This window comes from Calypte anna, chromosome 1 (assembly GCF_003957555.1).
Source record: "Calypte anna isolate BGI_N300 chromosome 1, bCalAnn1_v1.p, whole genome shotgun sequence".
NCBI lineage: Eukaryota > Metazoa > Chordata > Aves > Apodiformes > Trochilidae > Calypte > Calypte anna.
The window spans coordinates 120,680,984-120,698,058 of NC_044244.1; the positions used below are offsets into that span (position 1 = coordinate 120,680,984).

Consider the following 17,075-nt stretch of genomic DNA (forward strand, 5'->3'; position numbering starts at 1 on the left):
CGACTCCTGCACCAACTGGTCTTCCTGCATTGCAAAACATTTTAAAAGTAAAAACTATCTACAACAATGCTATGGAAAAATAATACAAAACTGGATATAAGCTCCTTGCCAAATTATGATTTTAATTCCAAATGCCAAACTACAAGTATCTTCTGTATAAAGGAAAGTGAAAAAAACAACTTACAAAAGCACAGAAAGCCAGTGATAGTGAAATCCTAATCCTGTTACAGACATATTGGGATTTTCTCCTCTTTAACATATTTACAAACATTGGAAGTTTATGTTTTTATAGTTTTGAGGGTTTTTTTGTTTTGATTAGTTTAGTTTGGGGTTTGTTTGGGTTTTTTTTGTTTGTTTTGTTTTTTTGCTTATTTAATAGAACAGTAAGGTTTCAGAATTAATAAATTAATCACAATAAAATGGAAAATGTAACAAAATCTATATTATCAATGTGACCTTCTTCCAACGATATTACCTTCAACAAGCATAGAAAAAGGCACACAAACACACCCCTTCTACTTTATTTGTATTTCATGATTCAGAATCATTACTGGAAAAAGTCAAGAAAATGCTTTGTGCTTTACCTGAATTAGGTGGAAAAGGGAACTTTATTGCAAAATATTTTTATGGATTTTTGGATACATAAAAATTGATTTGAGCTGACATTTTAAAGAGGTAAAAATTAGAGAAATTTACATATTAAAAATGAAAGCTTAGATTTTCTGTTTGGTCTTTTTAATGCAATGCTGGCAAGCTATTTATATTTTCATCTTGCTTGTAACTGCAGGCAATTATTCAAAAATTACTTCTAGAAAATAACAGAACATTCAGGTCTCCATATACAAAGTAAAGAGACCCAGGTCATAAATCATTCTCTGGTGATGAAAACTGATTTTTTCAAATATCTTTAGACTTGTATTTGCCACCATATTCTTCCTGTTACTCTCTTTTAAAATTACTAAATTTATGTTGCCCTCCACAGTTTCAGAGAAACTTCTTTTTGTGATGAATTAATGTATGATTGTTTTTCTCTTATTCCCAACTGTTGCATCCCAGGGAGATGCCAAAATGCACAGAAAAGGAATGTTCCTACCACTTAACACAAGGATGTTGTTTCAAATTCATGGACATGGCTCCTCATTCAAAAAAACAATCATTGGCTGCACTGACAGATGATGGGGAAGGGAGTAAGGCAAGTCCAGGATGTGGCAGGGAACAGAAGGCTAAAGCTGAGATGCATTAAATAACTCCCTGGAGCAGCTGCTCTCCCTCTGCCTACAGACAATCTGTACAAAAAGCCTAGGGAGATCAGCATTCCAGCAGGGATATATTGGTTGCAATCCTAAAACAAGTCAATGTGAATGTTTCCCATGAAGAGCTCTGGGAATATTGTGTGTGTGTGTTTCTGTGTAGGATGGAACAAGGAAGAAGAGAGAAATTTAGCCCCAGCAACAAATAGGAGCTTGGATGGCCCTGGGATACATTCATAGGGTCCAGCTCTATCATTTTTCAACAGAGTTTAATCAGTGGCTCTGAATGTAGTTACTGTCCAGTTCCTAACCAGTTTACTGCTGTTGACCAAAACTTTATAACACATCAGACAGCATAAACCAGTATACAGACAAAATAGCCTTGTCACCAGAAACATGCTTCCTCTGCATTAGGCCTCTTCATGAAAAAAAGATCTTTGACCTCCTCAGTGGATCAGGAAGGACTTTCCATGGCAAAGATGCTGACACATGGCACAGGAACAATACTAATTTAATGGAGTCAACATGCTATTGCATTTAGAAATTTTCCATGACAAATGCCTCTGACTTCTCTGTGCTCCTCTTCCTGAACAGTTCAGGTTGTGGTTCATCAGGTTCATTTGATATTCTTTCAAGTAACCTTCCTGCCTACATCTAAAATTTTCTTTGACGTTGCTTTATTTCTAGCTTGACTAAATTTTCCCTAAGTTCTCCAGGCTACACTGGAGCTTTTACCCTTGCAGATGCAAAGGTAATTCGACTAATTATGTGGGTGCAAGGAACACAGGGAGGTTTGTTATTATTTTATTATTAGTTAATAAAAGTTTCTAAATTTTTATTTTATTTGATGGAAATCAATGTACTGGCATATTTTGTATATAGGCTACTCAGTTGAGTGGAAGAAAAGCACACAAATAGTGCACTTTTGCTATTCCTCTTCTTCCATACAATTAACATATAAACACTTTTTTTTCATCATAACAATTCAGCACACTCTGTACCATAGATATGTATTTTAGTTCCACTAAAAACAGATGACAGTACAACTTACCTTTCCTCTCAAATGGTAGTTACCTTTCATTACTTTTTAAAACTACATTTCTCTTTCTGAAAATCTTGTTAATGGGATCAGGAAGAATCCTTTACCTTTTGTAAGGACTGATTCCTTACTGCAATGCAGTACTAACTACAGTATGACATACAGGAAGATGAGCATCCAATTGCTCCTATGAAAATCAGCAGGCATTAAAATGGGCAGTCTTTCCTAAACTACACTCATTTTCCAGAGTGCAAGGTATCTGAGTGAGGGAAAAGGATATGGCCAGGCCAAAAAAAAAAAAAAAAAAAGGCAAATTACAAAAGATTAACTGAAAGAAATCAACAGATTATTATGTTTTTTCCTTTTGTCTGTGGTCCCCGTTCTCCCTATAAACCTTACAGCCATGATTTCAATTTTTTTGCAGTAATTAATCACTGCACTCAATAATAAATTCTCCTCTTTGTTCAGTGACAACCTTATACTCTGCAGTCTTTATGTGAAAGGCTAAATGATTAAAAGGAGAATTAAAAATATCACTACACAACACCTAGTTGTTTGGTAGAAATTCAAGGGGAAACATTCTTTTTCACTCAGTAGTTAACCAGTTTACATCCTAGAGAATGAAGAATGAAGGATAATACTTAGCTTCTAACTGTATTTTTGTATTGTTGCATACCTGTGGAGATTTCCCACAACTACTCCTTCTGTCAGGCAGGGGAATTTGGACTTAAAGGTGACTAAATCAGATCTGCATCTGTTTCGATTCCCTGTGGCTGCTTCAATTTGTGCTGGGAAAACTTCCAGCAGAGTGGAGGGACTCAGGGACAGAGCTATCTTCAGAGGCCTTCACAAGCTGTGGCCTTTCCTCAAACTGCTCATTTGTTATCTGTTCAATCCAGGCAGCATTAAGGTCACAAAACATTTCTGGTCTGTGTTTGTTCCTGTCCTTAATTTTACCCAGGCTAGTGACCGAACTTAAATTTATCTTGTCAATTATTTGTGATACTGAATCATCCTGGTTTAACCATATTCTCAGGGCTGAGGACATGAAAAGCAACAGCCTCCCCCATCAACAGGAAAAGCAGCATAATATTAAGAAAGTTTTGTTTGTTTGTTTGTTTTTGTTTTAACAGAAATAACCTAACAAGAAAATTCAGTTAAAGCTTATTAATTTGACTGGAACCCAGCTTCTGCTTTCTATAATTAGTCCTTTTTGCTTTGCTCTCACTTTAATATTTTACTGCTTCACATGGATTAATCTAAACTAGATATTTCCATTATACACAGCCCTGAACAGCTGGAGTGAATCAATAAATTAGTCTTGAAAGATTTTAAAGCTCCATCTGACTTTGACAACAATTAACTTCTAACTCCCCAAATAAGCAGAAATGATATCTTTTTAAGCTGAGTAATTTTCTATATATTCTATCATCTCAAGTTAAATCAATATGAAAACTCTAAATATAAACTAAATACAAACTTGCAACAGTGTGCTCATTTCCAATTTTGAAGCAAACACTGGCTTATCTTTTCAAATTTAGGCTGTTATTTTAAAACTTGTTCTTAAGTTAATATGTTCTATTGGACTCTACTTCTGTTGGTATTATTTTCTACTGATATTTACCTTCCATTTATGTTAATAAATTATTGCAGCTTTAATTATAATTACATCGCCTACTGAGCAAAATGTGACCTGGAGAAAATACAAAAAGAAATGAAGTGGCAGAAATATCAAGCAGTTCTCTTTATTCATGAATACTTCCGAAGCATCAACATTTTAATGAGCAAAGACCAACACATTATTCTTGTGTGGTTTTATGGTTCTGATTCCACAGAAGCCAATATTTTCTGTGAACAAACTCACAGCAAAAGAAAATTTTATAAAATCTTATTGGATTTAAAAGAATTGACTCAATACACCTGTAATTCTTGGACAGAAAAGATTTTTTTCCCAGACAAACTTTGCAACTCCATTTAGATGTAGTACATAATTTCATATTAAAAGCTCATCAATTTTCCACAAGACTGTTTTCCTTTAGGAAACACTTGATGTGTTTGGTTGAATAACACAGATGAGTTTACTACTTAACCTAGTATCATGAATGATAATCAAAATGCTTTCATATAGCGTTTGAAACTTGAATTGTTTGCAGTAAGCAAAATATTTCTTTCTTGAATATAAGGTGAAGCTATAAAGTTGTGTCTCCACAGGATACAATTTCTTAAATGTACAACTGACATCTAAAAAGCTAACATCAGAATAATTTTATTGACATTATGTTTATCCTAGCTATGGGCCTGGGTGATCAGCAGTGTTCCCACATGAACACCCACAAAGCTATCTCTGAAAGAAAGAGGGCATTCATTTGCTTTTCAAAAGAAATTACTTGCCATCAGAATAGGAGGCACATTAACTATTTTTTGGCCCTTCCTAATTAAAGCAAACCAATCAACTCATTCAATTGAGGAGCTTGCCTTTGTTTGAGGGATGTTGACCACTCCAGATCACTTTTAGAGAAAAACTTGGAGACTCAGTGTTGGGTTCACTTCAGAGGCATTGATGTGACCTTCTATAGCAGCAGAGTGGTCTCATATTTCCCACCCGTGCCCACATACCCCCTTGCCTCCCAATCTGGCACAAAACAAGCTTGCTCCAGGGCTAATGGGGCAGCATCCCCACAGCAGACGGTTGTTTACAGAGATCCAGACCCTGAACAGCACACAGTTCAAAATAACACTTTGAGCCATGTGAGATGATCAACCCAGAACACAGGTTCAATCTGAAGTAAACCACTAGATCACCAATAGGTAATGCAGATAAAAATCAGCTACTCTGATCCAATGGTCTGTGCTCCTAAGGCAGTAAATTTATTGATGCCCTAAAGAATAACAATAAATAAGTGTAATTTAATTTATTTGTATTTCCGTAGCTGTAATTATTTTTTTCCTTATGTAAGAAGGATCTCTTAAATTTTGACTTCAATCCTCAGTGGGGATAATTGCCTCACAACATTAGGATTTCCCCAGGCTAGTTTTCATAAATTCATAGAATCACAGAATGGTTTGGTTTGGAAGGGACCTTTAAAAGTCATATAGTTCAAAATCCCCTGCAATGAGAAGGGGACATCTTCAACTACACAAGGTTATTCAGAGCCCTATCCAAGCTGACCTTGAAAGTTTCCAGGAATGGGGCTTCTACCACCCTCGTAATAAAGAACTTTCTTCCTAATGTCTAAACTAAACTACCCAGCTTGAGCTTAAGACTATTGCCTATTTTATCCCTTGGCCTTGTTACAAAACTCTGTCCCATCTTTCTTTTATGCCTCCTTTAGGTATTGAAAGTGCAAATACAGTTTTCCCTAGAGCCTTCCCTTCTCCAAGCTGAACAACCTCAATTCTCTCAGCCTTTCCACAAGGAGAGGTGCTCCAGCCCTCTGATCATCCTCATGGCCTTCTCTGGACCCCATTCCAACAGTTCCATGTCCTTGTGTTGGAGGATCCAGAACTGGACATAGTACTCCCATTTGGGGTCTTCAAAAGAGCAATGCAAAGGGGCAGAATCATCTCCCTCAACCTGCTGGCACCCTTCTTTTGATGGAACCCAGGATATTGTTGGTATCTGGGCTGCAAGCCCAGAAATCCTATTAAATCCCATCCATTCAGTTGAAATGCAACATGGTCAGAAATGACACAAGTTAATACTTATAGTCATTTTTAATTTTAGCCTTCAGTAAACATGAGCACTCTGTTTCAGACTCCCTGAAGCTTTGAGCACTAATCATGGAAGCTTAATTAAGCTCTTCACAATAAAACATATGTACACCTTTCATCACAGTGAATTACTGTGAATTAAAGAAATAAGCCTATATGAGTCCGAATAATGCAGGATAAAACTTTTGAAACCTGTCTCAAATTTGTGCATTCATGTATTTTAAATTACTCCCTCTCAGTTTCCTCAAAATTTTCTGTTGAAGAGTATATTAAGTTTCACCAGCTCTAAAACACTGCCACCTGCCTTTACAATCCTTTTTTAATTTGGAAATAATGTATTCTAATAGGCAGATGTCATAACTCTCAGCTCTTGCATAGATAGCAAGCATGCATTGAGAACCAGGTTATATATGCAATTATTTCAAACTTATAGGACTCCAACTTTTGCAAAAGATCATGGAATTAAAAACTTCAATACTTAAATATTTGCAGAAATCAGCCTAGCAAATATGGACCATGCTAGCCTCACTGAAATTGCCAACATTTTTGTGTCCCATGGGGGAAAATCATCAGTGAAACTTAGAAGTACAAGGAGTGTTTTATTCCCACCACCACTGTGAAATAAGCATCACCAGAGCTTATAGAATTCAGCTGGTCAAGCTCTAGTAATAAAAGAAGTAAGAATACCACAACCTAACCTAAATGTGAAATACAGTGGAATTAAAACTAATTCATTATTCAGTCTTAGGAAGGACATCAAGCTCTGGCGTTAACTTAATACAAAACTACAAGCACAAAACATGAACACAATTTAAGTATCTAAACTCCGTGCAGTTTTCAGACAAAGTTTACTTGAGCTTTTGGCTCTCCATCCAATAAAGCATCAGCCTTTCAACTCATCTTGCGTTCTAATGATCTGATGACTTCCACCTGCTTTACTTATTATTAATAGCTCTACAAAATCTGGGAACACACCATTACATTCATTACTGAGAATTCAGAAGGAAAGAAATTGCATTTATTTTCCTGTCATTAGGGCATAGACCTAACCTATGAGGAATAATGCTGTATAAATTAAGCTATCTCACCAACATAAATATATGTATGATTTCATACAAGTCTAGCAAACTATGCCATTTGGGCAAAATCATTATTCTGACCATATTTTATCAATAAGAGATTGGCCAGACAAACACAAGGTCTTGCAAAGTTCCTGGCTTTCTTCATCTGCCAAATTCAGCTTCTGTAAATCATTACCTATTCACAAGTATTTTCATACATTTCATTCAGTCATACCCAAACTACTTCATTTATCACACTGGCACTGAACAGAAAAAGCACAACACATGTAGACTACATAGACATTTAGAATTAGATATTTCAATTTCTACATAGATTTTCTAGAAGAGTAAAATTCTATTTAAAAATAAGAATTCAACCACAACTCACCACATGAAGAATTTTATTTTCTGTTTCATATACTGTGCAATCCTGAAAAAGGAAAGCAGAAAAGGCAGGTTAAATTGATCCAGTCATCCACCGCTCCTAGATTTATCCTTAAAAAAATAAACTGAACCAAAAAGCCTTTAGGATGAAACAAAATATTTCAAAGTTTCAAACAGTGGAAAGATTCATATAACCAACGCGTGAACATACCCCAGAATTGAAATATTGGTAAATGTTTATATCTATTCACTGGTTCTTGTTGCTTCCTTCCTTGAGACAGATAATGATCTTCCTCCACTTTACATCTTTTTTGTAATCACATGTTTGCCAGACTCCTGGTTTCAACCAGCAGTTCCTGAGCATGGACAAAAATTGCCTCCTGCAGGAGGTAACACTTAAACAGAGGTACCAGCATAGTCTTAAGTAACTAGGAAAGAAAACTGAGCTAACCAATTCCTGCTGAGCTGATCTGAACTGATATGTTTGCACACCCGACCAAAGGACAGAAGGAAAACCTGAGAGGAGGAAGAGGAGTAAAGGGAATCACTTGTTGTTTATAACACTCCATGGAATGGGAGGGAAGACAAGTGCAGAATACAAAATGCACAGGAACCATCTTAGTACCTTCAGCCTGTGAGAAATGAAGCTATTTAGGCAAGGAGCACACGAAGTACAATCAACTCATTGAAAGAACAGCTCCTTCAAAGCTCATCAGATGCTTTATGGTAATTAGTACAAGCTCTGCTCAGAATAGATGCTTTTTATCCATCCTACTTCATAATGCACATGGAGAATGTGACTAAGTTTTCATGTTTGAAGTCCCATTTTCTAAACCAGTTATCCTGTTAGAAAACAACTTTTTTTATATGCAGACTTTTTTTTTTATTAAAACAAAGTGAACTTACAATCCATGAAATGCTCCTAGTGTTACTTATACAAAACAAAACAAAAAACCAAAACAAACCCCCCCAAAGCCCCTAATGTGTTTATAAAAAGCAACCTACCCAGAAGCAGCAGGTTGATCAGGGAATATTTTTCTAATAGCAGCTGTTGGCACTCAAGAAACATTTGCCAGTCAGTACAGCCAGCAAAAAAATCTAACAGGTTTAAATATATGCAGACATCAATGAAGTCTTTGCAATCTTAGTAGCAAAACATGCATTTCTTGTTACATGTGGTAGGGCATGTAACATTTCAGTCTCCATGCATCTGTGTTCTGCATGTTTCTTGTGGATCATTTTGCAAAAATAGAAGAAAGGGATTGCAAAATTTATATTTTGAAGGAAAAAAATTGCTTCTAAACAGACATGATTATTTCATTTGCAATAGGAAGATTTTACTGTAAGTTTAGACATTCAGCCTAAAGAGTATACTGTTTGAGATGTCTCACTACTAAATGAAGGATTCCAAGCTCCTAAATGCTGCTCTTTATTAAAACCAAGAAGCCAGTAACAGAAACACTGCTGCACTGCTTGAAATGAAATTCTTCCACAGAATCATAAAGCAAGCTAAGGAAATACGCTTATTTTTGACAAACCATGAGCACATATAAAGCAATACAATATTTCTGAATCTACAGAAGACAGTAAAGCAAGTGGAAAACTTCTCAGGCATCTAGTCTATGTAGGAGCAGGTGGCCTCACCCATAAATTCTGTCATCACACAGAATGCCCTACAAATTCCAGGGTCTGGGAAGAGGAACTGTTAAATGAGTTCATCACATAGCAGACAGCTGATTGTTGATGCTACATCTTCATATTCAGGCAAAAGAAAAATACACCTAACATAACATAAGAAACAGAAAAACAGGAGGAGAGCGTAGGTAAAAAAAAACAGATCCAGAATATACGTCTCCCTTACATGGATGACATCCAACTAAACATAATTCAAGCATAAACTCAGGAAAAAGTGCAGGAATGCAAAGGCCCATGCTAGCATAGCCCTAAGCAGCCCAGAAGTCTAGGATTCAAAGAGACTTAGAAAAGGTCACCAAGCTGATCCTCACATTGTAGCAAGATTGTCTGACTTCCTGAAGACATCCCTAGGGATGAGGCTGCTTCTGAATAATCCCAAGAGCAAAACCTACATGTCACATTCATTTCTTTTCCCTTAGATTTTTTAAGTCACTTGGCTGCTTTGTGCTTTAACTTTAAGCAAGTGATAAGGATTACTATCCCACCAGCTTTAAACATCCCTTAGGTAGAATGACAACATGCATACTTATTACTGGGACTTTTACCATTTTCAATTATTGCTTTTTCATACCCATTTCATTTCAACTTAAAGCACTTGAGAACTATAAAAAGAGTCACTAACTATGCAATTAGAAATAAATTTGTATTCTTAATAACATACCACCCACAGCTGGAGAACACTCTTTCTTCCATACCTAACCATGAGCCTATATCTTACTCCTGAAAGATCTTCTTAAATATCTGTTTAACAACAGTATCAAAGCATTGCAATTAGTAAGAAACAGATCATATGAAGCTTAATATAAACTGTTTTCTACTTCAGAAAAGCAGAAATGCACAAAAAATCTGCAAGCAAGCTTTACTCCTACACAAGCTAAGAATTTGCTATCCACTTACTGAAACAAAAGTGTGATTACCCCTGAATTGAAATACACAGGTACAGGAAGGAGGAGAAATTTTACGTTTACTTGTTTATTCTCTGAACTTCACCCACACATTCCCTGACAAACTATAACTAAAGTTAGGCTATATGAACTTCATCTAATCCACCAGTTAAAACTTCAGCTGAAACATCATTTTCTAAAATATTAATAACACAGGTTACTAATAATGCAACCAGGGTGGTTCTCTGTGTTGGAAGGGACCTTAAAGATTCTCTAGGTCCAGCCCCCCTGGACAGACAGGAACACTTCCCAGAAGACCAAGTTACTCAAACTGGTAACCTGGCCATCCAACCTGTCCTTGACCATGTTAATTTATACTTTCTGAAGATGTAGTCAAATACTGGCAATTAGCAGTTTCAGAGAGGAAAGTGGAACAGTATCATCCACAAGAAAAAGAAATAAAGGGCAAATGTGATGGAACAACTTAATTACTAATACCAGATTTTCACAGTCGCTCTTTCCAGCTCTGCCTCATGCATCAAAAATGGTAAAAGTGACCTTTGTGGAGGCAGCTGGAACTAGGCTAAGTCCTACAAACAGGGAATACTGAAGTCCAAAACTGGAAGAAAAAGAAAAAAAATTCAGTAAGAGAGGAAGATGAAGAGCAAGAACAAACCACAACTATCAGGGAGAGGGTTCTTTGGCAATTTTGGTCCTTTCAGTATATTTATAAGACCTATTTTTAAGATTAGCAAGACCTATGCTGCACTGACACTGAAAGGCATCGGTTATGTTTCTTTCAGAACTTCTCACCTTCATAACCACAATTCTGCATTATCTCTGCAAATAATTAAAAGTTTTATCTGCAAAGATCCAATGGTAATGCCATAAGAAATAATTACTAAATACATTTATATCAAACTCACTGAATTAGAAAATGCTGTAAAATGTACACAACTCACCCATCCCATCCCACCCCTGGCATTGCTAGAACAACTCATATGTAAGGCAACAAGTATAAAATACAAATATTTGTGTATTTTATTTTTCAAAAGCAATCTTTATGATGCTTCATTTTGCTCTCTTCTCCCAACACTACATTGCCTTCTTTTCAAAATTTTGTCCTAGTATGTTACAGAAGTGGGGAATGAGGTCAGCTAATTACTCCAGCACTTCTCCTTTTCTTTGCACCTGACTTAATTAAATCTCAACTCAAAGTGTGAAGTACTGAGATCTAGAAGACTTGCCAACTTGTCCTGTTGCTTTTATATCCCACACGGGAAAAATGTTTGTGCAGTTCTCCAGTACTGTAACTGTGGGATACTATTCTATTTTTGTGTATGTATGATCTGGTTTACAAGTCCAAGTCTGCAACCTGTCAAATTACCTACTGCAATTACCTGTCAAATGCTTCTCCTACTAGGATACTAGTAGGCTAAAGTCTTTAAATATACCGTTGTTGCTGCTGTTGTTGTTGTTATTGTTATTATTATTATTGTTGTTGTTATTTATTTTTATTATTCATGGGTTTACCACATATTCTAGGCAGCTGTTGCACTGCAATCTTGGCAGTTTAAAGTTCCTGTCAACTCCATAACTTTACTTCAGAATAAAGTTATGCTAGTTCAGAGAATAAAGTATATATATACAAATGGTTAAGGGACACAAAAAGGGAGAATTTCAGAAATATGTTTATTAGTTAATGTGTCAAAAATTGGCAAAATTTCAACCTCTCCACTAGCCATTAGACCAGAGTGCTGAAGAGAGGGCATGGGCTTCTTTCACTGCATTTTCTTGTTCAGCAAACGCCTTATTTTCTGATGTGTGCTTAGTCACTCTCATTTATATTTTCCTCCAAGGCAAGGAAATTTCCTATCTAGAACTGATACAGAAGCAGGTTAGACAACTGTCAAAACCAAAAACCACATTATCCCAAAAATGTTCCTTGTGCTACAACCGTAGCATTGCTCAAAGATGGCTAAGAGGTGGTACAGAGGTAATCAACTGCAGCAACTAGTGAAGAACAAGAGCTTGTCATGAGAGTATTTATTCTCCAGGCAGCTTTCAAGCAGCTTCTGATGATGGTTCTTCGCTAGTTTTTCCATTTGTTTTCCTCTGCAGTCCAACTGAGTTTACATAAGGAACATTTACGTTTGTGAGTTTGTGTATGTTGCACAGCTTTCAGCTGAGTGTTGCTGATAAGATGTGAGCAAGGTTTGGAACATAATTTTAAAAGTGGTAGTGAAATTGCCTGGGAAATGCATCTTTCATGAGGAATCCCACACACCTTCCATGTCTAGATTTAAGAGGGTAACAGCTAGATTTTATGTACTGCTTAAAAACATATGTCTAATAGATTTGCTGTCGCTATTATTTTGAAGTCAGACAAAATGTTCTAAACTATATAACTTTAGTTCTCCATTTGTAGCAAAAATAATGCATTACATGATTGCCAAAAGAAGGTTCAGACTCTCATGTATTGCCAAACCCCTGGCATAAAATCTCTCTTGAGCAATGTAGCCACTGGTTGGAATTAAGCCAAGCCATCCCTTAAATCCCTTTGCTTCTCAAATTGATTAAACCTGTAACTGAATCCTTAAATACCAGTATATGTCAAATGGACGGTCTGTTGGTCTTGCTACTTAGCAACAATAAAAAATAATTGACTTGAGAATGCTCAGATCATAACACCCCATCATATCATTTCCCAGGCCTTTCAGCCTCAGCACCACACTATCAAAAATAAGGCTTCAAGGCATCCTCTCTGAGTCTGTGCAAGTGTCACTGGCTCAAGGGAATTTATGCAATTGGCTCTTGAAGTTATGAAAATTGGTTTGAATCCTGTCCAATTCTGCCATGGCAGGAGAGCTTCAAGACTGAGGTTTGGTGGAGTTGTCACAGAAGGTTCTCACAAAAGTTCTCACCAACAATGACAGCAAAATCTAAAGCTTTGCCAACACATAAAGAAGGCAAAAGTTTTATAGCTTGCATAGGAACTTCATTTATAGTCCTTCGTTGCTTTACTCTGACCCAGACAGTGGTACATAATTTCCAAGCAGGTGCAAGGGTAAGATAGATTGAATTAATTTAACATTTCATCACTACTTGGAAAATTCACGGAAAATACATTTAATACAGCTGATGGCAAGGTTAAACAATGATAGCTTTGAAACAATAAACCTGATCATAACGTAACACAGGCTATGGCAAAATGCTGTGTTCTATAGACCATGAAAATTAGAAAAGTAAAGAATATTAGGTAACTCTGCTCAGACTGATTTACAGGTGTCTCTGGGTAGCTACTGGAATAATAAAACCCCACAAATTGACAGACAGACAGACCTGTTCAACCCCCTTCCCTCCAGCCCCCCTCCACAAAAACAAGAAAAAAATTTCTTGAATATTCCCAAAGTTACAGAAGCTGTCATGCAGATAACATTATCTTCTAGCAATAGGCAAAGAATTAAGAGCATGACACAGGTAGAGGTTTCCTCAAGTGCTTTATCACACCTTCAGTCCTTCTAGCAGGACTTCAGACACAAAAGTGGCCTTAGGGCCACTGACAACTACAAATGTTTGGGAAAAAAGAGAGGAAGAGGAAATACTTTTTCCCTGTCTCATTACCTAGCAAGTTACCCATAATCTATGCAACAGCCCTATGCTTGCCTATGCTTGCATGGGTAATCCTTGGATGCTAACATACAAAAGGAATGTTTAAAATTACACACCCATTGTTAAAAACCTATATTGTAGTTTCAAGTAGATGTCCCAAAATATGTGCTTTCCCTGAATTTCTTCCCACTGAGCTGCTCCAAAAGTCTCCCATCGTGGCTGTTCCTCCTCTTTCCGACTGCCACAGTATCAGGGAGCTCTATCCTCAACTCTCCCCTTTTCTGCAACCTCTTCCCTATTGCTCAGCAGCCTCCTAAAATCATGCTGCTTTAATTATCATCTCTGTGTGGATGAGTCACAGATCTCTCGTCCCTTCTGTTCACATTTGCAGTTCAGAATCTCCTTCTGGATATTTGCCACCAGCCCTAACACAGTATGCTCAAAAGCTGAAATCACATTTCTTCCCTAACCCTCTCTGCTCCCCTCTCCTTTCCCTCTCTCTGTCAACAACTCCACCACCTTATGTCCCACAAGCTCACAACCTGGGTGCCATTTTCAACTCCTCTTCGCTTCCCACACAAATCCTGTCGATTTTCTTCCTGCTGCCCCTCAGAAATATTTGCTTCCTTTCCTACTTACACTACAATTATTCAATCCCTGCAGTTTCTTGCCACTGGGTCTATGGCATCCTCACTCTATCATTAATCCCTGCCCCTTCACACTGAAGCCAGAGCTCATCTGGATCTGCAGCAGCCCACGCTGTCCTCCCCCATCAGAAACATGCGTAAGAACCAAGAGAGATGGGAGAAAACAGAACACTGAGCACACACCATTTAAGATATTAAAGGAAGGGGGAAAAAATCTCTATTGTGAAAAATATGATGCAGGCTATTAAATAAATGAAGAACATTTCCTATGAAACCTACACAAATGCTTCTAAAAGTCTAGAGCCTTTCCCTGAGTATTTACTGAACTTGCAGTTCTCTAGGTTCGTAACCCATGTGTACAAACTAACAGCAATTATCTGGCTGAGTACAAAGAATTGCCTTAATTTTATTTAAACAATCCATGTGGAGTGGTACCTATCACCATAGTAACAGAATACTTCATGCAAAAATTTAACAAAACTTACATAAATCACCCACAGATAAGCAACGACTTGGGAAAATTGCCTACTGGATTAAGAGAGATGCAATGTGCACACTAAGCTCTTTTCTTCTACCTTTCTGAAGTCATTTTCCATTTCCAATTATTTCTAACCTCCTTTCTGTAAAAGGCACAGTCTTTCTTTCCTTTGGAATCTGGTCACATATTTGTTCTTAATTTGCACATAAAGAGTAACACTTCTTCCTGCTATGCTGTTTCTAAAAGCGAGCTGGTACACCATTAGGTCAGAAACAATAATAAGCATTTTAGCACTGACTAAAATCACACTGATACTTGCTCGTATATCCTGCCAGAATCTAAGTGCTTACGTTTTCTAAATTCAATTTCAGCTCATAGGGTGATTTCTTTACACAACAACATTCTCAGATGTAAAAATAAAATTCACTGAAACTATCAGGAAACAAGAGGTAGGAAATGAGGCAAAAATGTTCCATTTGAAGGAGAAAATACACTCTTTTCCCCACACTTCTAATTAAGACAAATAAGCACCGTGCATTCAGAACTATATCTTTTAATACTGACATGCAAAATAGAGTTTATAGCACAAAGTGGTTGCTGTTCTTAAGTTTTCAGTGTTGTTTCCAAGGCCGTTTAGAGGTAAATAACTTAATTTCTCATTTCTGCTTCTACTCTTGTACTGTCACTAAAAAGAACTCTGGTTTATAAAACATAACTGAGACAAAATACTTAATACTTTTCTGACAACACGTGAAATAAAATTAATCAGACTTGAGAAAAAAGTAATTATATTTAGGCAGATGGCACTTCAGGCTCAGCTACAACTTGAACGTTTGACATTGGATCATCCAAAATTCTTAATGTATTTTTAACAGATTTAAGCAAACACTTACATACTGCCCTGAAATAAAGATTGACCCTAGAGTTTTTCATGCTCAAGGCTTCTTCTAGCTACCAAGCAACATATAGTTCCTCTAACTCCCTATACCTTAGTGAAATCTTGCTCTTCTGCACCTTGTTAGACTGTCTCTAAAAAAAAGAGTTATAGCAGTTTCCAAATTAAAATAAATGCAGTTCCAATCTTCACTTCTACTGAGCTGACCAACATCATCTTAATCCATCATCATCAATGATTAAATTTAACATTTTTATAAATTACACAGGTAGCAATTTTCCCCTGTGTCTACAGTTCATCTCAGTTTCCACCAACTTTCTGCTACCTTCGGCAAGTACTTCTAGTAGTGCATGAATTAACCTAAGAGTCCTTGACTCTTTCACTGTCACCTTGACCCTCTCAGGCTCCTTTTTTTGGGGAAAATTTAATAGATTCATTGATCTACCAGCTTAAGTCACATCAAACAAGCTACTCTTTTTTCTACAGATTTTTCTGATTTGTGGTTAAATTTTGCCCCATGTTCAGAGGCTGTCAATCATTAATGTGGAAGAAAAACAAACAATAATAAAAATTACAAATTACAAACCCCGCCCCCCCCCCAAAAAAAAACCAAACAAAAACCCACAAAAAACCCAAAACAAACAAACAAACAAACAAAAAAAAACCAAAAACCCAAACAAGCCAACACCAATCTATTTTTGCTTTCTTGGTCATTAAGCTTCTTATATACTCAGTAATCTTTCCGGAGTTTGTGGGAGTTTCTTTCTTCTTCTATCAATGAGGAAAAGAAACTATTTTCTCTAAAAATGGAAAAAAACCCCACAGCTAATAATCTCACAGGACTTTCCAGAGTGTTTTTTCTTAAAGCATGTAATGGTTTCATAAGTTACTTTGAAACTGTCACATCATAGGCTACATAAATTTAGGGGAAAAATCCTCTTTGCAGTATATTTCTCAGTGATGACTAATGAGGCATCAAATTATTTCTTGGAGTGGTTCATATGCCTATCAATTATTACTGGTATTTTAACCTTTGAACTATTCCATGCTGAATTCCATTTCAAAAAACACTCCAAAACTTAAATGAAAAGACAGCATTATATCTACAAGTAAGCCATTTCAAGGGAAAAAAAAAAGTATAATAAAATGGAAGTAAATTATCATAATCAGAAAAAGGCACCAATTTTAAGCACCTTAGGCACTTTTTACATTACATTAAATTACATCTGAAATTTTCCACAGAAGTGAACTATAGAGAAATAAGCTACTCTACTAAGAAAATGAGAAAAACATTACTAAAGAGCATAAATTTAAACTACTTTGTAAACAAGAAACAGTTTCACATTTACAACAATCCTTTAAATTCTATTTTACCTTATACATTATACATTGACTTCCAAATGTGAAGAAAACAACTTC

At 36.4% G+C, this 17,075-nt stretch overlaps 1 protein-coding gene across 4 annotated transcripts in view; it reads right to left on the reverse strand.

Annotated features, from left to right (window-relative positions):
• CNKSR2 (connector enhancer of kinase suppressor of Ras 2) overlaps nt 1-17,075 on the reverse strand; it is a 218,128-nt gene that overhangs the window by 132,551 nt on the left and 68,502 nt on the right. For all 4 annotated transcript variants that reach the window (XM_030448679.1, XM_030448671.1, XM_030448663.1 and 1 more), the window contains exon 5: nt 7,450-7,491. In XM_030448679.1, the coding sequence (XP_030304539.1) occupies nt 7,450-7,491 (42 nt within the window). The remainder of the gene's footprint in view (nt 1-7,449; nt 7,492-17,075) is intronic.